General features: G+C 33.7%; 1 protein-coding gene and 4 pseudogenes across 3 annotated transcripts; all 5 read right to left on the reverse strand.

Moving 5' to 3' along the window:
- Window positions 1-294: 294 nt before the first annotated feature.
- LOC111299073 (alcohol acyl transferase 1 allele RGb-like) lies at window positions 295-1,834 on the reverse strand (annotated as a pseudogene).
- Window positions 1,835-2,103: 269 nt separating this feature from the next.
- Window positions 2,104-5,961, reverse strand: LOC111299074 (uncharacterized). The gene is made up of 3 exons (XM_022894016.2): window positions 5,155-5,961; window positions 3,244-3,499; window positions 2,104-2,606 (listed from the first exon to the last, which is right to left on the reverse strand). The coding sequence occupies exons 1-3, from the start codon at window positions 5,470-5,472 to the stop codon at window positions 2,218-2,220; spliced, it is 963 nt and encodes a 320-aa protein (XP_022749751.2). The 5' UTR covers window positions 5,473-5,961; the 3' UTR covers window positions 2,104-2,217.
- Window positions 5,962-8,800: 2,839 nt separating this feature from the next.
- LOC111299076 (protein CORTICAL MICROTUBULE DISORDERING 3-like) lies at window positions 8,801-13,342 on the reverse strand (annotated as a pseudogene). Its single transcript, XR_016329675.1, has 4 exons — window positions 11,925-13,342; window positions 11,317-11,541; window positions 10,110-10,201; window positions 8,801-9,838 (listed from the first exon to the last, which is right to left on the reverse strand). The product of XR_016329675.1 is annotated as a protein CORTICAL MICROTUBULE DISORDERING 3-like (transcript).
- On the reverse strand, window positions 13,308-16,673 carry LOC149513644 (syntaxin-32-like; annotated as a pseudogene). The gene is made up of 6 exons (XR_016330126.1): window positions 16,647-16,673; window positions 16,333-16,596; window positions 14,876-15,125; window positions 14,609-14,773; window positions 13,854-14,045; window positions 13,308-13,530 (listed from the first exon to the last, which is right to left on the reverse strand). The product of XR_016330126.1 is annotated as a syntaxin-32-like (transcript).
- Window positions 16,674-18,583: 1,910 nt separating this feature from the next.
- LOC111299078 (glucan endo-1,3-beta-glucosidase 5 pseudogene) lies at window positions 18,584-21,185 on the reverse strand (annotated as a pseudogene).
- Window positions 21,186-22,709: the final 1,524 nt, after the last annotated feature.

Genomic DNA, 22,709 nt, shown 5'->3' on the forward strand with positions numbered 1-22,709 from the left:
CTTCAAAAATTTTCTTGATTAAGAAATGTTAATGACAAATTATTAAGGATTAATCGAAAGGATAATCAAAAGAGAGAAAGGGAATAGAATAGAAGAGAAGAGAGAGAATGGACAACTCGGAGAAGAAACGAGGGAGTCGCTTGCTTCGTTGTTGTGAGCAACCTTCATCACTGTCAAAACAAGTCTATTGCGGTTGGCGACAACGTTACGGTTTGGTGATTCACGGCCGGGCTCTTTTTTTTTTTTTTTTTTTCGCATATAATAATAAGAACGTAAAAACTGTGGCTACATGTGTTAAGTCTGTAAAATTGTGTATTCTTTGCCATAAAACCCTTCTTTCAATGGAGGGTTTTTCAGTTTGGGACGAGCATTGACTGAAAATGTAAGGCTAAGTTCCTAGTCTAGTGGTTTTACATCAAGGGCTTTCACCTATGACCTCCAAACATGAGCTGCCATAGCATCAAAGGTTGAGCTAGAGAATTTAGTTGCGCTTTGAACTGACGGCTAACCTAGTAACACTTTTGAACAGGCTTGGCTTTCCATAGACTCATTGTTAAACTTGAACCTTCATCAACGACAATTCTCATAAATTCAGGATGTGGATATTTTACCACTAGTGGATCTCGAGGCTGGAAAAAATTCCCTGTCCCAACGGGGCTCAGGATTTGTTACCAATGTACCTGTTTTTGCTGTGGCAGCCATGCACCAAAAAACTGCATAGCATCAAGGCCACCACAGATGCAATGGCAAAGTCTCAGGCCAAGGCTAAAGCCACCAAACCCAAAAGGGGTTACCTGAGATATAACTAATGGCATGTCAAGAATTTTGTATGGCCCTTCATTGAGGAACCTATAGATTAATGGCGCCCACGCTGGGTTTGGAACTGCAAGTTCTCTTAATTCGGCTAAAACCATAACAGAGTGTGCCTCTACCGCAAGTGCACCCTGTTCTCGTCCAAAAAAAACTTCTATTTTCCCATTTTGGGTCTCTCAGGGCCTACCAGATAAAGGATAGTAAGGAAACAATACTCCGGCTAGTGCATCGCACAATGTTTTTATGACTGGATCTCTATTAGAACTCGAGTCTTTTGATCTATTAAAATACACGGTGTGAAAGCACGTGCCCCGACCATATCATCAAGGTTTGACAAGTAAAAGCTGCTGCTAGGGACAATCGGAACAGGATGCACAACAGGCATCATTCTATCAATGGTTACAAGGATGTGCAGGTGAGAGAAATGAAGCTCTTGAACCCAAGAAGCCATGAGAAAGGTCATGCCAAGAAATTGCGCTTGTGGAAGATTGATTTTATTGTTATTGACCCAAAAGATGCTTCCATTACATTAGGAGATTTTCAAGGGACCTCAGCTTGTGTCATGCTGGCCTATATTTATTTGTTACCAACTGTAAAAACATTCTCTTTTATGGGATAATTTATATTCAACCATGAATTTAAGATCAGGAAAGATTAGATTCATGAAGAAGGCATGAAAATGAAAGTCTATGATAACAACCCCTGCCATTGTGCAAAAAACCTATATGCAGACGAAAAAAAATGCAACTTGGAAAGGAGACATTCGAGTAGAGAAAGGCTATTGGTTGGAGGAAACCCACCATAATTTGGAGCAACATTCCAACCCTCAACTCCAGAACAATCCTTTACTCCTCCAATCTTCACACTCCATTACCACCATTGTATTTCATTTTCTTTCATTTTTTCAACCAATATCATTCTATACACACCTATCATCACCGTCTATATCTATCAGGACTTGCTCATGAACTGCAAATCTAGCACAAATGTGATTTGATCATAAGAGGAATCCTAGAGACTACTGTTGTAAAAAGTATCCCATATCTTCAAGTATGGGATATAATACACCAAACAGCTGCAGTATTTATGACAGAACTTGCCTTTCAAGCATACCAAGCTCTTCAGTCAGAATATTAATACAAGTTCCTAGTAAATTGCTAAAGAAAACTATCTGCGACAAGGTGTACCCTATAAAATATTACTACTAATTTGAATTTCCACCAACATCCAGGAGAAAGAAGAAACACCAAGACTAAATGTACTGAATTTTTTTTTCTCAGAAAGTCGAAATAGCAAAAACCATTTACTGATGTTTATTTTCCATTAACAAAACGAACTGGAGTGGGGTACAGATTCATATGTAACAAGTTAAAATGAAAAGCAAAATCCAAATCTCTTGACATTTTACCGCACAGGCTGCTGATTGTAGTGATTCTTCTCCTTTTTCTTTGCAGCAGCAGCAAGCCTTGCACTCCTTGCAGCAACCTCATTGGCAGCAGCTCGTGCAGCAGCATCCATCTCTTTACTTGATTTTTTCTTCTTTGTAGAAACTACTTTTTTCAGCCGCTCTTTCACATCAACAGCAGATGTCTCTTCTGGCTTCTTAGTTTCACCAGTTTCTTCAGCGTTCTTTCCGGTACCAATGCCTTCAGACTGGCCCTGTGATGATTCTTTCACCTCCTTTGATGATTTATCCTTCTTTTTCTTCTTTTTGACACTTTTGCTCTCTGTAGGAGCATTCACTTTCTTTTCCGTTTCTGCAAAGCTCTCTGTATTTTCCCCCTGTCCAATGCCTGCAATCAGGGGAAAAAATATCATTTTGAGGAAGAAAAACTGCTAAGTAATCAATCAAGAAAGCAAGAATCAGTGGAATAGTTTACACCAAATAAACAATGCAATAGTAAAACGAACCACCACTTGAAGTAAAGTCTCAGTTCCAAGCTGTAAGGGGCATGGCATGGACGTCCAACTTCAGCCTTTAGAAGGATATAATTTCAATCCATTAAATTCTCAGATAAATATTCAAGAGCATAATAGCGATGAGTTGCTATCTCTGTCTTGTATTACAGCTAATAGGTGATATCATTGGAAAAATGTGGAAAGCAAACCACTTTAGAACAAGAGACATACAAACATTACAGGTAAACAGAGTTCCAGTTCACCGGAAGAAGCTTAACTAGATACACAACAGACAAATGAAGAAACATAATGACTTTAAAAGAGAGAACTTCCAGAATTCTTTATTTTTAAAGTGGGAAAGCATTCAATCTCTGAAAGGTAATTAAACACTTCCAATTTTCATAAGTGGCTACATGTTTTATTTTACCTATTTCAGCATTAAAACTATGTCCCCTTGCAAAGAAATCAGACTAAACATTCATTTGAGAACGAGGAGAGAGTAGGAGGCACATGTGCAATAAGCTAAATTACCATGGGAGTCATTGGGGCTACTCTTATCCTGTTTGGTGTATCCTAACTCAGCAAGAATAGCATCGAGTTCCTCAAGCCCCTTCTTCTTCAGTTCCTTCTTTGAAAGCTGTTTTTCTGTCTCTTTAGTGACAATAGAGGCTTCAGGAGACTTGTTAACAACTGGCTGCACTTCTACCTGGGCCTCAACTTCATTTTCATGTTCTTCTTCAACAACATCATCAACTTCATCAAGACCTTCTTCCTCACTTTCACTTTCCTGGAATGGAAAATAAAAAAAAGATAACAACTACCTGATAAAAACCAAGTAATAATGGCATTCAGAAGACATTTAGGCATTAAAACCCAGGTCTATGATACCCTTATCACATATTTAGAGTTTTTTTTACCTCAAATGGGAATATAGTTTACAAAATACTTGAGACAACATTCACAACATCAAGTTAAAGACCGGAAGGGAAACCGGCACACTCCCCCTGCCCCATTCCATCCTCTCTTTTCTATAAACTATAGTTTGATGTTACTCAGTGACATTCGTCATTGAGATTCTAACCACTGCTCTGCCGTTTTGCCAACTGGCATCATTTAATCACTACTGACTTGATGAAGACAGTCTAGAATGCAACCAACAAAAAGTTTCTCCCTCTACACATGCTGAATTAGTACTAATGTATTGAATCTAACAAGCTAAATGACAACATTTCATACACCTGTACGTAACAGCAAAAGAACAAACTAATCTCAAATGTTCAATGTAGCAACAATCAAATTACTTGATATATCTGACCATAATCAAAAAGACCAAAAATGAGTAAATACATGTGCAAACAAAATTAATTGGTACCCAACCTGCAAAAACAGGACATTAAACATTTGTTCAATTTAAGAATCAATTTTAGTTTTGTATAACTGATCAGAATTAGACGAATGACCGAAAATCTATATCCAAAGTTAAATGTGAACTCAACCAAATACACACACACACGCACACACAGAGATACATATAAAAGAGTCAAAAACCACCAAAATGGTGATTGAGTATGTATGTACACCAGGTAGAGTGGAACCTCAAACACATGACATCATACACACGTTAGCTTCGAGAAATCGAGTTTAATTTCATGAAACTAAAAAAAAAACCAGAAGAATAATGAAAGCAAGAGAACCATTCACCAGCATCCTATGGATCTGGAGGCAAAAAAATCTAAAACTTGCCAACTACAGCATGTATATTATCAACATCATTAATTCATTAAACATATAAAGCAAGAGATATAAACAATTCCTTTTAAAAGAGAATATCCTTCTTTGGCAAAAAAGAAAGGAAGAAACTGATTGCTTTTGACAAAAAAAAACCAAAAAAGCATAGCAGGAACGAATATGGATCCTCCATACAGATTTCATCATGATGTTCATAAATCCACAAGCATTCTTGCATACACATTACAAGATTCATTTCCTAGTATATAGCACAACAAAGATAAACCAACTAAAAGAAATTTTGGTCAAAAGCACATATAATTAAAACATTTTTCCAGCACAAACAAATTCCCTTAAAAGGAAGCATAATCATCATCCATCATACTCTAACTTTAAAAATCGACATTTAATACAATAAGAAATTTTATATCTTATGGAAAAAAAAACGGTCCATATTCATGAACAAATAATCCACTTCATCACCAAAATTCATACTTCACGATGATCTTTATAAAACAAAATACCACCAAAACTTTATATGTGACATTATGGTCATACATTACATCATATCCATTATCATCAACATCAGCAACACAATACCAAATATTATGATTATTTGGATAATCCAAATACCAAAAAAATATATCAAAAACAAAAATTCACCATCAGCTAATCATAAAAACAATATATTCAAACTAAAAACGAAGTCCTGACCTCTAAAGCAGGTTCAGGGTCTTTATGAGTGCCCCAAGCAGAGCCAGGAGGAGCCATGGTGGCATAATAATCATCATCATCTTCTTCATCAACGTCAGCCCAAGACTTCACCTTGAGAGGTGATGGGGCCCAGAACACCTCTTTCTTCTCTGCTTCCTTCTCTCCTCCCTTCTTCCCTTTGTTCTTAGAAGAAGAACCCTTATGTTCCTTTTCACTTCCCTTCTTTTTCTTCTTCTTCAAACTCCCAAGCGCCGCAAAAACATTGGTGCTGTTAATCACCAACGAATCCTCCCTCCTGCTATTCCCCCCTCCCACCATTCTTCCCCTTATCCAATCCCGGAATACAATATCCCCACTCCCGTCACCAAACACACCCAAAAAAATTTTTGGCACCTCTGAATTCTAAATACAACAGTAGGTTATCAAAGAAACGATTTTTAAATAATGAAAAATTCTGGGGTTGTAAAAAAAATCGTTTTTGATTCAAAAAAAACGGAAAATTTGAAATTTTTATTGAAATATAGTGAAATAAACGAGAAACTGAACAAAAGGTTAGATTTGCTGTTTTTTGGGTTTCCCAGATGATCTGAGAAATGCTTGAACGGATTATGATGAACCGAAACTCTACGTTTTGCTTATGGAAATGGAGAAAACGAGTACAAAGAAGAAGAAAAAGGCAAGTTTAAGGAGGCAAGGTCTTCTTCAAATGTAGGCTAAGTGTTTTCAACTTTCTAATACAAATAGAAAGAAAGAAATACCAAAAATGAAGAAAGGAAACCCTTCTTTCTGCTATTCTTCTCTTTGGATTTTTTTTTTGTTATAAAAACGTGCCATGTGAAGTGAGAACTTAGTGTAATTGGGTGAATATGAACCGTCAGATCGATGATGATTGTGATTGAGATAAAGTGGGGCCCAAATCCCATGTATCTTTTGGCTTTTTCTTCTAAAAAGAAAAATAATTGTTACGTGTGAAGCAGATGGTTTATCGCATCTTTGCTTTCTTTTGCTCCATTTGGATCACGGTAAGATTAAATACGAAAAATTTAAAAATAATAATAAAACTATTATAATTATAATTTAAAAAATTTTAATAAAAAATTTATATTAAATATATTTTATTAAAATTAATATTTAAATTTAATTAATAATACGATAAATTCAATCGACTCACATTAAATATGTGATTGAATCCAATAAAACACTTAGTGATATTAAAATAAAAACTACCTCTTAATAATAATGAAAATTTGAAAGTATTTTTTAAATTTTAAAATTTATAATATGATAATATAAATGATTTAATTAATATGTTTTTTTTTAGTATAAATAATTTTAAATGATAATATGTGATATATAAATAAATTTTTAAATATTATGTTAATTAATAAATTTATAATTTAAATATTATATTAAAAAATTTTAAATTTATATATCACATTAAATATTTTACTATAATTTAAAAATTAATCATAATATTATGTTTTTCTCTTAAAAAATTAGATAATTATTTGTCTCTCTAATCTAAATATGGCTATAATTGATCTATTCTTTTGTTTTAAAACAAAGGGTTTTGGCTTTGATAAAAAAAAATAAAAAAATAATAAAACAAACTTTATTTAAAGAAAAATTTTTTGGATGATATTTTGATGATAAATTAATTAACATCAACAAATTAGAGAGCTTCTGTTTTGTTTACAAAGTAGTGGCATCTAAGAGTTACAAAGAATTATAAAGTTTACATTTGGAAGCAACGGGCGCCAATCCAATTGTCAGAAGGTGTAAAAACCAAAGCATGAAGGGTATAAATCAAACTTAACGTCTTTCATTTGAATAAAAACATTAAAATACAAGTTTTTTAACTTTTGTTGGAGTCAATGAAGAACAGATTTTATTTGGTAGAAAGAATAAAAGATAAATAAAATAAAAATAAAAAATTTATTAATTTAATAATTAAAATTTTAAAATTATATTTTTTTTCATATTTTTATCAAATAAAATTTTTTAATAAAGATAATAACAAGTCAGATAAGGTGAATTTTTGTTGTCTTAAAATTCAATATAATTTTATAAATTTAATACTCAAATCTGACATTAAAATATTATTTTTATATTTAAATTTGATTTAATTTGTATATATTTAAATTTATAATCAATCAACTTGACCTAAATTAATAAAGTATTAATTTTTTAATATAAAATATTTTTAATATAAAATATTATTTAATATTATTTTTAATATAAAATATTTTTTAAAATAAAATATAAAATTAAATAACTTTTGATCTTGATTTTTTTTAAATTATTTGACTCAAATTTTGATTTTATATACTACCGACCTTAATTAAGGAGAAAGAGAGTATGACTTTTGTCGGTAGTCATTTTCTTTTTATCATGCCTCTTTTATGCTTATTATAAAACATCCGTTAGATGTAGTTGATTTAGAAAAAAAATAAAAAAACTTGTTGCACCTTTTTTTAATTAAAATTTCCCCTTTCTTATCTAGGTGTTATGGGAAATGCATTTTTTGTACTTCAAAAATATTACTACTGCCACTATCTTTAATTTTTTTTTAGGAAAAAGTTTAAAAGAAAAAAAGCAAAGGATTATAATATGGTGCAAACTGACACTATTTTGAAATAGAAATCCACTTTCTCAAAAAATGAAATATTAAGCTAAACTAAAGCAAGATACTTAGGGTTGTTTCATTTAATCAATTCAATTAATTTTAAATAAAGTTATCTTATATTGAAGTAATTGAGTTAGTTTATTTTATTTTCATTAACCAATTTAAATTTTTTAATTTCAAAAGTTAATCAATCGAATTTAATTCAATCAATTTAATTAATTTTTTGATTAATTAAATAATAAATTATATTTAAATTATATTATATTTTAAATTCTTAATATTTCATATTTAATACAAATAAATAAATTATCTAACAAAATATTCAAATATCAAAATATTAAGTTAAAAATTTTAATAATTTATAAAATAAAATGATTTATTTAATGTTTTTTTAGTTTTATATAAATCTTTGTTATATTTCAATTAATTCGATTATCAAATTAAATTAAATGAAAACTAAAGTAGTATTTAGTTTTAGAAAATAAAGTTATTTTTTATTTTTATTTTATTGAAAAATAAAAAACATAAGTAAAATATGTTTGGTAATTGGAAATAAAAACACATTTTTAAAAAATGAAAATAAAAATGAATTAAAATATAAAAACAAAAAATATTTTTAATTATGAAAATAAGAAATATACATTACTTTTTTTAATATATATTTTATAAGTTATCATAATTGAATACTTTTCAATGTCATTAATTAATAAATCTATATTATATATAATTAGATAACATTAATAATATTAGTATTAAATACTTTATTTACTTTCTTATTTTTATTTTTTAAAAAATAATTTTTATTTTCATTTGCTAAAAATATTTTTTATAAAACAAAAACTAGAAAATAAAAACTATTTTCTAAAAAATAAAAATAAAGAAAATATTTTCTAAAACCAAGCAGAATCTAAATTTTCTCTAAATCATTTTTATAATTAATCAAAATTAATTAAATAACCAATTGATTAACCAACGAATTAACGTCAATTAATTCAGTTTTAAATTAATTATGAACATATCTAAAAAATAATAGCCACCAATCACGTCCCCGTTAAAATATTAAATTTTTAGTTTACGTGATACTGACAATTTCAAGTAAAAAAGCAAAATGCCCAGTTTGCGGACTTGAGGCTAAGTTTCGGTGTGGGAATAGGGGTAAGGCTCGAAACATAGGCAAAGGTCGAGGGTTTCGGTCAAATTCTGCTGCTGGTTGGGACGCAAAACGCATTTGAAAAGGTTAAACCTTTCAAATCCTTTAGCTCTATTCGAGATAAAATCCAGAGAAGGTTTTAAAACAACTAAAAATGAATTCTGATACGCCAAAACGATGCTTTCTGTATTAGTTAGGAGCAAAAAAAGGTAGACCAATAATCATGGTGAAGAAAGATGCGAGGAATTGTCAAAAGTGGTTCCCACATGCTGAATGACAAAGTGGTTCCTCTTCAATTTCTCAACCTTGTCTACCAATGGCTCATCCCCGCTTGAAACCGCTCGGTCTAACCAATCATTGACCCGTTTCAACTGTGATAAAACTGCTGCAATGGAGCCACAGTCCAAAAGTAATGCTTTGCTACCACCAGAAGCACACTCTCCGAGCACCTGGAAACCGGCATCCAGGGACTCCTCAATCAAGCGGAGAAACCACATTTGCATCTCAGACTTCAAGTTCATTGCAAAATGTACTGTCTCTTTCATTCCTTGACCTCTAGTCCACATTGCAGCAGTAGGTTCCAGCTCTGGCTTTGAGTTGGTTTTTGGGTGACGCATGATGAGATTGCCCTTTTGACAAACTTCTCTTCACAGCTGATGGAGACTCATTGTTCTGGGGGGTTAGAAGTGAGACTATCTCAAGATCAGCAGCCAGTGCAGCTTCAACCCATAGAGAAGAGGATTTTGAGTGCTTCGTGGAGGCATTTCCAGTATCGGAATTGTGGCTAGCAGCAAATGTCTCAGCAATCCCAGTATACTTCACAACATCATCATAAATCGATAAAAATCGGTCTATGGTAGGCAAAGGATTCCCAGCCTTGGATTTGGGAAGAGAGTTCTGAAAACATGCTCGAAAATATAGGGGCATAAAAGTAGGCAGAGTTTTGCTGACAAAATATGATGCTTTGTCTAATTTGTGCATAGAGAATTTATTTCCTCAAACTAAATGCATAAATAAATAATACCAAATAAATTAAGGTGATAATTCCGACCATTCGATACAGAAGAAACTTAAAAGACTATTGCATCAAGATACTGTTACGTATTTATTTAACATTGCAACACCTAATATGATAGGCAGGAGTTGCATGCATATATGCACATGAGAATGGATCCAAACCTTAAATTCCAGACAAGAGACTCGGTAGCAATGGCCTCCTTCAATGCCTCTGCTGCAGCTTTAGATGCAAGAACTCTCTTTTGCATAGCCTCCTGCATTCAGAAAAGGTTTTCAAAATCCAAATTCAGTCTTTAAAAATATAGCAACATTTTAGGTGTACATATCTCTTGGCTCAATGTCAGCTACATTCCAAATCAATATTTCAGGCAACAGAATATTCTGTTTTCATAACATTTCTGTAATAACTTGGAATAATCCATTTAGATTTGTTTATCATTAAAGTATGTTCAGGATATCATCATTCCTCCACACCCTATTGATCCCTATTGATCAAAGGCATAAGCAGGAACTTTAGCATTAAAAAGATCCCAGGATTATGTTCTCAATCCAAATCAAACAAACAAATGCAGAATCCATGACTAGAGTCTGTTGTTTATGGACAAAATTCTAGTGTTACAGTGTTTTATCTAATATTTGCCCAAAGCTCCTAGCTAAGAGCATAATGTCAGCATTGAAACCTCAATGGACATCACTTTTACATCTAAACTTGGGGTAATAACAGTCTAATTAAAATGAAAACTAACAAACACTCATAAATGGTGATTCTAGTTCTTCTACATGATCATAGAAAGAACAATACGGTTTCAATAGCATTGAGACATTCTAATAACCAATAACATGAGTTGACAAATTATATACAAAGACTGGGTGGTTGATCTTATCTACCCAATATTAAATACGAAACCATATGACCAACCACTATAGCATGCATATTTCTACTCTACCAAAGCAATTGGTTGGAATCGGTATAGCAATCTAGCAGAAGCATTAAGCACTCACACGTTGCCCTTAGACCTATATCATTCATATACAGAAAAGATAATGATGAGAGTTTTTTTTTTTTCTCAGCTTGATCCATTTTCATTTTCCTTTTCTTTTTCTTTTTCTTTTTCTTTCGTTGGAGATATGTAGCAACAAAATAGAATATTGATTCATGACAAATGTATCACATCACCTTTTTCAATTTAGACTAGAAGATGATATCAGATACGCAGCACCTTAGATAGGAAATTCTAATCAAACAAAAGCACTACCTTAAATGGGAAGCAAACAGAAAAGGCAAAAGCACAACGCATAAATTTATATGTTTGAAAGTCAAAAGACGGATTTGATTAGCTTCTTTATAATTCCTGAAACCGCCCCATACCTTTCCAAGTTTTGCAAGGTCAGCAGAAAGGGTATCCCATGAAACACTGCCATCAGTCCATTTCTTTTCATGAATGGAGATTCCCAAAGCCCCACCATCACATGTTAGTTTCTCTGGGGCCGAACCATCTTCAGGTGGACTAGCTTTTGTTTTCTCATTGCTTGAAGAATTTTCATCATTGGATTTCTGACCATGTACATCACTTAAACGTCTTGAAATGGCCGCCTAGAAAAAATATTATTTCCAAAAGTCATTAATTATGCAACTTAGAGGTAAATATAACTCAAATTCTAAAGGATAATCTATTAAAAGAAATTCATATTCTCATTCTTGATTCCTTGAAAGCATAGTTGATTCTTTTTTCACTTTCTTCAAATAGCAATCTTAAAAGGTTTATTGAAAAAAGTTTTAACATTTCACTCTTTCTAAAAAACCCACCGTGGGATATTTTCAGGTGAACAATTAGTAGTTGAAATGAGAATAAAAGGTTCTGCCTAATGCATTTATAATATTATATATCAACTTCAAATAAGCCTTACTTTTGGTTTTTTTGGGATTTTAGTGATTAATTAATCCAGCTAGAAAATCAAGAAAGTTAATTTAGTTACCTGAGTCCGCAAAATTGCTGGCAGATCCGGTTTAGTCTTAACAGAAGCTTTCTCTTTCTGTTCCCCTGAACCTTTCTCTGGCTGCTCATCCCAGTTCCCCCTACTACTCATCGCCGATCCCACCGGAGCTTCGGACACCTTCGAAATCCCAGCAACAATCGTTGCCATTTTCTTCTTCGAATCCCCTACAGCCGGTGAAACCTTCAACCCTCTGGACAACCTCCTCCCCGGTGAAAGCGAAGCTCTTCGAGCACTTGGCGATGCCTGCTTCCTTCCGATAGGCGAAGGTTGCCTATACCTCAAGGGTACTATGATCGCCGGCTCTCTCGCTACTTTCCTATTCTCTTCCTTCGCTGCCATCAAGCTCGGTACCGGAGATGCAGATCTCTTCCCTTTCCCCGCCAGAGATGGGTCCCTTTCCACAACCACCGCATTGGCTTTCTTAATAGCTGAAACGGAACGTTTGGCGGTTACCGGCGACGAAAATCGTTGCGGAGGCTTTTCCGAAGTCTTGGATTCGGAATCCGAACTTTCATCAACTTTAACATTATCTCTTGGCGCGAGAGGTTGCCTTGTTTTCGGCTTTTCAAATTTCGACTCCTTTCTTTCACTTGGAGTTTGCTGTTGCTCCAATTTAATGTTAGCCAAGTAAACCGCAATCGGATCCACGGAGGATTCGGATACGGGTTGTATAACGAAATCCCTTTTGGAAGACGAAATGCGGGCAATGAGAGGATCAGGGGAGCCAACGAAAGGGTGGCGACCCGCGATTGGGCGAATGCCTGATACACGTGGCACGGGGGAGCCAAAATGGAAGCGATCAACGTAGACGAACTGGCCGAGCTGGAGTCGGTTGGAGAGGATTAATTCGTTGTCGTGCTCGGAGAGGGAGACGCATGTGGAGTTGAGGGAATCCGATAGTGGAATATAGAAACCGTGGTTGGGCCAGAGGTCGGAGCCGGCCAGAGCTGGGACGATACCAATTACTTGGAGAAGAGCGGAGCGGTGATCGCCGGTGACACGCGTGGGGGAGTTCATGGATTGGAGGAGCTTTAGGAGGATTCCTGGAGTAAGCGAAGCCATAGTGAGGGGGCGTGAGAGAGAGAGAGAGTGAGGTGGGGGGATGGCAGGCCGTAGGGGGAAGGGGAGAGTAAAGAAGAGGGAAACGTAAAGGAGGATTCAACCGTTAAAAGATTCAAATTCAAAAGACCGCTTATATTTTTCTATAGTTTGAACAACTCAGTGGGACAGAATCTCGTGAGAAAGCTGCACCCCTACCGTTACGCTATCTGGGGAAAACTAGGGTTACTGATGGTAGATTAGAGTTAGAGTTCAAATACCTATCATAGACTACCACGTGGCTTCTTCGCGTGAAAAGGAGTATTGCTTGAGACGAGGGAAATTGTAACATTTATTTATTTTTCTATATTTCCTTAAATATATTTATGCCACAAAAAATAAGAAAAACATGAGGAATAAAACCAATACAAAGAATATCTTGATTATCAGCCAACGGTTGGATGAAATACTGTTCAGGTATCGCACCAACTGGCTCTGTGCCCCCTCCACATTCGCCACTGACTCGTCCGTGTTTTCGTCTATCCTGCCAACCAAAGCAGTATATACTCTGATAAGCTCAAATCCATCTCTGCAACAACAGTTATCATTGCCAAACAAACAAGCACAACTACGGCTTCTATGTTTTCGAGGAATTTTTAAGTGCGGCATCTCATTCTTTGAAGCTCTGAAGAAAACATAACAATCTACAGTTTAATCTAATATTGGTTTGCTTAGAGCTCAGGATCCAGTAACAGCAACAAGGAAATCCGAGCATATGTATGTAACAATCATCTACAGTTTAAATGCCTATTCAATTTCAAGCATATTCTTTCTTTTGGTGATTAGGAAAATTAAAAAACAATTGAGATGATGGATAAACCTGATTGGTGAGAAACCATGGTTGCCAGTTGTGTGAAGATATTGCTTAGTTCATGAATTGTTGACTCCACATTATGAAGAGCTTCGGCTCAACTCCGCATGTAACTGTCTTGCAGGGGAACCAACTGCTGTTGGTGCTGCTGTGGCTGTAATAAAGACTGAGACTTCCCATCTGCCTGATTGCTGTGAAGGAAAAAAAAAAGAAATAAGATGGTAGGAAACTGTTCTTTTCTGCCCTTGTTCTCATAGCCATCGATGTCAATTGGAAGCACTTAATTCTTATTCCGTGAGAATTTACTGACACAATTTGAAACGTAACTAAATAATTAATCATGACTAAATGGAAATTTATATTTCTAGAGATGTCAAGACACTTGCTATCAGAAAGCTAAAGACACATGATTGTACTGACAATACACTAATCCTAGCAACCAGAGAGATGGCATCACCATCTCCAAAACAGAGAACAATTTTTTAGTTTGCTCTTTCTTCCTTTGTACGCTTCAAACAGGTAACAAACATGGTAAAATCTTACATGCACTTAACATGAAAGAGCTAAAAGAAGCTATAATCATTTAAGTTTTTCCATGGAAGCATATAAAGTAGTTCGACATAAATCAAGTCGCTAAACATGTTTCTGTTCCCCTCTGCATGCAATACCAATAACAAGATAATGTTCATAGCATTAGCATCTCCCACGCCTCCCAAAAAATAGAAAAAGGAAAACAAGAAGGTAGGATTTAAACTTTGGAAATAACTGGGATGACGATACGGAACCATTAGCCCAAGGGGGAGGATTTGTTGATGAGGAAGTTGCTGATCTAGTAGCCAGCGGTCGCTGGCGAATAAAAGGATTTTTAGAATCTTTTGAAGCAGTTGAAGAAAACAATTACCTTATGAACCTTCATATTCTGCATGAATAGAGGAACACCACTATTTAGACACGGCAATGACAAAAAGAAAATGTTACCACATTCCAGAACAATATTGTTGTTCCGCAACATTTAAACTACCTCTGTTCGCACTGTGAGGACTTCTTTAAACTCTTTAGTGGCACTCATTAGTCGATTCTTTAGGTTATCCACAACAGTGGTTGAATGGGTTGTGGTGTCACCAGAAATATTTCCACTTTCATTTTGTGAGTTGCATAGCAGTTGGAGGTCCACTACAGCAGAATTAAGTGCAGTAATGTCTTGCTTTATTACAGATGTTATTCTTGAATATCAGCAGTTGGATCATCAAACACTGATGTTCTCTTTGCCACTGGTGAGACACAAAAATAATACTTAAAATAAATAATATTGTTAAACATAATCAACAAATTTCATCAACATGATGATTAGCCCTGTCTGAAGTATCAATTTTAAAAGCAGTGAATTACTATGGTTGGTGTTTTAGAATAAAGCAACAAGGCAGTAATTAGATGATAATATTCAGCACATAAAACAAATGGAATGAGACATGCCAGTGAGAACCAACAAAAGTAATTTAAGGAAATAAAATATAAGAAAATGGCAATCAACAAGATACAACAATAGTAATTGGTGTAAGTACAACTACATCAAATGTAAAGTTATAGTCATTGGAAAGGAAATGATCAATGTAACCTGTTGCTTGTATTCTTAAGCTAATTGGTGCAAAGTTATGATTACCAAGATCAATTTGATATTTTGGACATCTTGGGATTTCTTTTATTGCATGCAATAAACATTTAGCTTCAATATGGGTGTGATTTGTACGATTAGCAAAAAATGAGACAAATAATACCTGCTTAATTATTATGTTAAATTTGCAAATATCAAGAAACAACAATTCTATCAGCCATTCTCTAATAAAAACCAATTGAAACCCAAACACTCAGCTTGAAATCAATTCTCCTTATTAGCCAGCTTTATCAAACAATCTCACAATGTAGAAATAGAAACCTGCAGTAACAACATATCGCAGCCTGCATTCAACTGAATTTTAAGCCAACCCACACACAATACGACCCTACAGTAGAGCCCAACTCATGGCAATGATAGACAAACACCTAGCCCTGAGTGTTGCAATCATAACCACATAGTCAGACCATAACTGTCAAATACACAAGATGCTTCACCACCATTTTCACGACTCCATCTGCATCCTCTGTATTGCAATCATCTTACACTAAAGCAACCAATAAAACCACACTGCAAACCAACATAAGCTATTGCCCCATATCATAATGCATCAAGTAACAACCAGAGGACTACTATTTTCATTCCAGACAAACCTCATAACACCTCCTAAAACCTTTGTATTAGAGAAAAATGGAAACAAAGCAAAAAACAAATTCACAAATACAAATTCAATCAAAATCCGTTACTTCCACATTAAGAACGCAAATAAGCTAATTTTTCCCAGGTAAAAATGCATAACAATTAATCACATAGAAGAAAATAAATAAATAAATAAATACAAAATTCTATAAATTCTATCAACGCACGTTTTGCGAGCTTGGCTAGCTTCTGAGATGGCTGGTGGATACCGAACCCAATCTTCGAGGCCCTTTTGTTAAACTCCGATTGAACTGCCACCGCAGATCGTCGATCCTCGAGCTTCGCTCTAACGCTACTGTTGCTATTACTCAATGCCGCATTAGTAACCGATGAGACTGATTTTTTTACCCTTTCCGCTACGTTCAAAAGTCCTGAGTCCGGTCCCGACACGACGATTGCGCAGGTTTCACAGGAATTTTTTTTTTGTACAACTGTAGTTAAAAGACAATTAATTTTCCTAAAAATGAAAAAATCGACGAACTTCACCCCATTTTTGTGATAATTCCATTTTTGGTGGGAAGGAAAATTTTGTGAAAATCTGGGAATGAATTGGGAAAATTCTGAAACTGTAAGTTAAAAAAATTGGACAAAGTGTAAATTCGAAAACGGTGACGTTTATAAAGAAATAAGCAAAATGGGGAGAGATCGAGCTTCGCTAGAATTGCAGAGAACGGAAAAGAAGCAAGAAACTACCCAGAATATCTACCTATCGTTCGTTCGGGTTTGGTTTAAATACGTTCTGTACTCATACGCCGTCGTATCAAAACTGACTTCAAAATGACAAAAACGCAACCTTACTAGTCGTTTTTAACTTTTCATCCTGAGATAGATTTTTTTTTTCTTTAGCCGGTATCCAGCTAGCAGATTAAAACTTAAAATGTGCCAGTATTCTTCTTTTTTTTCTTCTTATTTTGGCCAATATTATAGGTTATTTTTATCACATTAATTGTAGTTTGGACTTCATAAATTAAGGTGTGATAATTCAAAAAAAATTTAACATGATTATTTTAGAATTTTTTTTCAAAATCATGATAATTTTAGATGACGTATCATATATTTAAAATTTTAAATAATTGTAAATATATTATTGTTATTAGTAATATATTTATGCCAATAAATTTTAAATTTTGACATACAATACATTATAAACCTATAATCATTATGTTTCAATCGAGTTATTTTATTTCACCTCTTAAAAAAAAAAAAAAACCTTAAATCAAAATACTTAATAATATCTATAGCAATACATTTACATAAAAACTTCTACTCCAAACACATTCAATAAAGCAATAAAATAATTTAATTTATGGATAACACCGTTATAATAAAAGTCATAATGCAAGAGGAATCATTATAAGGCATAAAAACAGAGATTATAAGCATCTATATTATAAAATCGATTTAAGATAAAATAAAAAAGATATATGTAGAGTTTTAAATTTTAATTACACTTTTTATAAAAAAAATTATAATCACATTATAAAGATAAATATTATAATTATTAAAATTTAAATTCTAAATTTATATCATATTAATGTTTATTAATAATTTAAATCAATTAAATTAAATTCAAAATTCAATTATAATCACATTTCAACAAATGCGTGGTACAAGTCCTTATCCTATTTGGACTGTACTAACAAATAACAGTCAAGTAGTAAGTGTATTTTAAGTAAATATAAATGTCCTTGCACTGCTGATTTGTATATCATATTGATCTTCAAAACCTTTTTCTTCCTCGTTCCAAGTGGTTTTTCCTTCTTTCAAAACCGAAAATCATTGCTATATTATAAAATAAAAAATTTACTTATATTAATGTAAAAATTTTTAATTTTAATTTTTTAATTATTAATTTCAATTAATATAAAAATAAAATTAAGCAAAAATTTTTTTTTGACTTATCTCTCTTATTATTTAAATTTATTGAAATTAATAATTAAAAAATATAAAATTAAAATATTTTACCTTAGTATAAGGTGATCCCTCCTTTTATAATATATATTGTTGATTATTTACCTTTTATTACATTGGTAATGGTTGATGGTAAACCTTCAATTTGTGTTTCGCTTAACAATTTGACATCGTTGTCAACTGTCAAGAACTCCGATTCCAAAGTATGAGTGGCTCAAGGATTGGTTATCATTGCTTGCGTACAGGGTCAAGAACTCCAACTCCAATGCATGAGTCACTCAAGGATTTGATTCCGTTGACCGCAGGATCAACAACCCCAACTCCAGCCTACATATCCTGGAAGGAAGCGTTGTTTAAGAATGGCGTTGCAGTTTACTGGGACGAAGTGCCATTACATGAGAACAGTACGAGGATTATGGGTTCTTCGATTTGCTTGAGGGGCTGCTGCTTGTTGTAGGAACCATGAAACTGAAGTTTGATAAGGCTTTTGGAACTCTTTGTTTTTAGTAGTTTATTTTATACTGTAATATTGTACTGAGAAGTGAGAATTAATATTGTATGGAAATTATTTTTTTTATACTAATATCCTTCATAGCAGCAATGAATATAGTAAAACAAGTCCTCCAATAATTCTCAGTAAAACATCCAAAAGACACCATGAAGCAGCATGAAAGAATTACCAAAAGCTATCATGACTGGAAACTGGCAACCTTCCTCAGATGGATCCTTATCAGTGACTATAGCCAAACCAGAGAAATTACAGTCCCAAAGGTGCTGGTTATTTACTTGATAGCACATATTGAAAGCATGAGAAGCATTTCCTTCAGCAGTTAAGTGATTGCAGGAGGTACCATAACCCAAAGCAGTACAATCTGATAGACTGCAAGCATAGCTAATACTTTCAGGCAACTGAACTTCCACATCAGTTGCTTGAGGGTTGAGAACACACCAACTTTTGAGTTGGTATTTCACATCCTTCACTGGAGTTAGCCCTATATCAACTTCCAAACGTCCAATTCATATTTTGGCTTTCCATCGACCTTGAAAATTCCCCAATGTCTCTCAAAGCCACCAGGTTCAATGCTTTTAGCATTTTCATCGATGAGGCTGAATAGATAAACTTCAATCTCACCTTCCCGAGCTGGGGTTCCTATTCCACTCAAAGAATGCTTTATCAATCCTTGGTTAAGCCTCTTTGCATTTTGGATATTGGCGTTTTTGTCACCATCAGTTGGCCAGCCAACTTCTCCAACGATGACCTCTATGTCAGGGAATCGTGCTTTACTCAAAGCATAAATGAGAGTATCAAGGTTTGCATCAAATGCATTTCTATAAACATTATTACCATCTCTAAGAGGCTTGCTTGCTTCATCAAAGAATGCAAACTCCACAGGGAAATACTCATTGCCATAAAGGCTAAGGAAGGGATAGATATTGACAGTGAAAGGTGCATCGTGTAAATACAGAAACTGGATTATGTCAATGGCAAGTTCCTTGACCTCAGGCTGAAAGTCGCCAGCAGATGGAGCTGGATTGGATGCTGGGGAGTTATAGATGTCAGCATTGAAGGGAACTGTGGCCTTGTACTGACACTTAACCCCAGATTTCTCAAGGGCTTTCTGGATATGTTTGAGAGCTGGTAATACGTACTGTAGATAGGTGCCATTGTATGTTTGGAGGAAAGGTTCATTTCCCACAGCAACATACCTGCCAAACCAATTTTCAAAGTAAATTCATGTCACAAAACCAACCATTTTTTTGTTGTTGTTCCGTACAACATATAGACATTAAACTACATGACTTTACTGAGCTAAAATGTTACCAAAGGTCAAGAGGTCCTGGCAAATACAAGTAGATATTCTTCACGCCACCCTTTTAACTCTGCAAATAAAATGAGACTTCGACGGTATGAGTCACCTCCAGCTCACTTGCATGGGGAGAGGATGCCTTTTGACTGGATGAGGTTTGCAAATCCGTGTGACCTTTTAGAAGTGGAGTGTGTAGCTGTCACATGCTTGGCAGGACCTCAGACAAATTGCCATATCGATATTGACAGTAAAAGAAGCGGCCACTGACGTAAAAATCCACTTCAAGGAAGGGTAGCTAGGGCTCCATATGCCCAACAAAAAAGACTCAACATTCCTTAACCAAATCAAGGAATCAGCCCCATCCTAGACTCAGAGAATAAAAGCCTCAGGAAAATGACCTTACAAAAGATGGTGGTTAAAATTCTTGAAGACAATAACCACCAGTTTCACGTTAATAAACCAGATGGAACCATACTGTCCAAGAAACCAGAGAAATTACGGGCGGAAAAACTAATAGTATCAATGGCAAAGAAAAGAACTAACAATGAAAAACACAAATGAGGAACCGACTCTAGAATTGTCCATTGAAGATAAACAAGAGAAACTTGTGAGTGAAAATCAATGAATAAAACAATTCAAGAAGAACAGTGCATGCATGAAGAAATGCAAGGCAAAAATATCATAAACTTGGAGAAACTGTGTTCCTCAACTTGATATTGACTCCCCCTTCAAAGCAATAACCCCTGACGTTATTATAAACCCAAGAAGCAGCCGCTCCTGGATCCTCACTCATCTCTTTCAGCATGTTATTAGGAATTCCCACCATCACTTCAATATCTGTCCCAGTAAGAGCTGTCATAATCCCCTCATTGTACTCGAAAGGCTTCAACTTATCAAACCCATTATCTCTCAGCATTTTCACCACCTTGTTTGGAGGGAGTTGGTGGGTAGCCAGGGTTCCCCAGTTCACTCCAACACTATTTCCATTTGGAAGGAATTCCCACCATCACTTCAATATCTGTCCCAGTAAGAGCTGTCATAATCCCCTCATTGTATTCGAAAACCTTCGACTTATCAAACCCATTATCTCTCAGCATTTTCACCACCTTATTTGGAGGGAGTTGGTAGGTAGCCAGGGTTCCCCGGATCACTCCAACACTATTTCCATTTGGAACCAGAATCGTTAAGACAAGAAAAAACAATACCAAGATATATTGGCAATCTAGTATTCTTTTTGTTGACATTTTGTTTTCTTTTAATGAGGGGATCTTTCTTGGATTCAGGAAAGAAGCAAGAATCATGCTGATGGGGAGCAAAAGTAATGATTGGGTTTTGTTTTGGGAGGTCAAGTTCATTGGAAGCAAGAGAGTGGAAAAGGAAAGGGGAATATTTATGTTGCTTAGTCCTGATTTTATAGGCCTTGGAACTTGGCAAACGAGTGTGACACTCTCTTTCTCTCTCACTTCCTCTCATTGGCTTTTGAGAAGCTTCATGGCGAAGTTGAGAGGATTTTTAATGGTTTGGCTTTAGTGCACAAAAGGCATAAATAAAAAAAAAGGAAGATTCGCTCCTTAATTCAGTTCCTAAAACAGGAAACAATATGCATTTCACATAAAATAAAAATTTTTAAAATTTTGTTATAATTCACAAATATTTTAGTATTTTTAATTTAAAATTTTAAAATAAAAAATAAAAATGTAAATTCATTATTTGAATATAACACTTTAATGTACTTAACACTGTCTCATGTTTAAAAACTAAAACTTTTCCTTTTTTTTTTTTTTTTGCAGCATTCTTAAGCGTTAATCTTAAACTTCATTCAATTGCAACAATAAAAAACAATATATCTTCACATAATATTTTTTAATATTTGCGACCCTGAATCCAAATTACATCATTTGATCAGTTGGAGCATTAGATAAATGCAATCTAAAGAGTTTTTGCAGGTTTTGTATCAAAGAATTATGATAATATATAACATTTTAAAAGGTTATTTTAGACTGGTTAGTAGCAAGTTTTGTAGTGACTTGGTAGTTAAGGCAGAGTGAAAAAAACAATACAAAGTAGGAAGCCATGGCATTAGCTTTACAGCTTGAATTGAAATCAGATTTAATGTTTTTTGGAATCTATAAACTATATATAAAAGCTGATTATCCATTGAATCAATTAATATATTGTTGAAGCTGACATTTGAAAGTTATGGATTTGAAAGAGTTTAAGTATATAATATATTCTTTAGTTAGGTATGTAGTTAGATAAAAAAATTTAAAGGTAATTTAAAAACTAAAAAAAAAAAAAATTTTATATAACAAGTATCCCTAAAAGTTTCAGAAATTGATAATTGTATTCTATAATAAAATGATCATATTAACCTTTAGTTAAAGGATTTGAAAAACAAATATGATGGCAGCAAAAGTTAGGCCTAGGGGTTGACCCATTATAAGTAACTTAATCTAATTAAAAAAATAAATAATTTATTTTTATTATTTTTTAGAAACATTTTAAATTCATTAGAAATATTTTTTTAATTTTTATTTATATATATTTATTTTATATTTACTTCAAATAGCAAAATAGAACTAATGTCATCAATTCCATTATATTAAAGTTATCCTTATTGAATCTAAAATTTTTATTTAAAATTTTGACCCTCAATTTTTAAACAAGTAATACTTGCCATAAGTAATGATTTGAGGTTTGAGGGTTAATTAAGATATAAAATTATATGATAATAGTTGAATTTGACTTTGTCATTATTTTTATGCTTTTTAGTTATTTTTTTTCTTACATTAGAAATTAAAAAAGGAAAGAGTTTTATGAAAAAA

Source organism: Durio zibethinus, chromosome 18 (assembly GCF_047325235.1).
Source record: "Durio zibethinus cultivar Kanyao isolate XHJ-2024 chromosome 18, ASM4732523v1, whole genome shotgun sequence".
NCBI classification, from domain to species: Eukaryota; Viridiplantae; Streptophyta; class Magnoliopsida; order Malvales; family Malvaceae; genus Durio; species Durio zibethinus.

What these genes read in the sequence shown, in the direction of transcription:
- LOC111299074 (XM_022894016.2), bottom strand. Translation starts at nt 5,472, where the DNA reads ATGGTGGGAGGGGGGAATAGCAGGAGGGAGGATTCGTTGGTGATTAAC. An exon ending in ACCCTGAACCTGCTTTAGAG is followed by an intron (nt 3,500 to 5,154) that starts GTCAGGACTTCG and finishes TTTCCATTCCAG; the next exon opens with GAAAGTGAAAGTGAGGAAGA. An exon ending in TAGCCCCAATGACTCCCATG is followed by an intron (nt 2,607 to 3,243) that starts GTAATTTAGCTT and finishes CCCTGATTGCAG; the next exon opens with GCATTGGACAGGGGGAAAAT.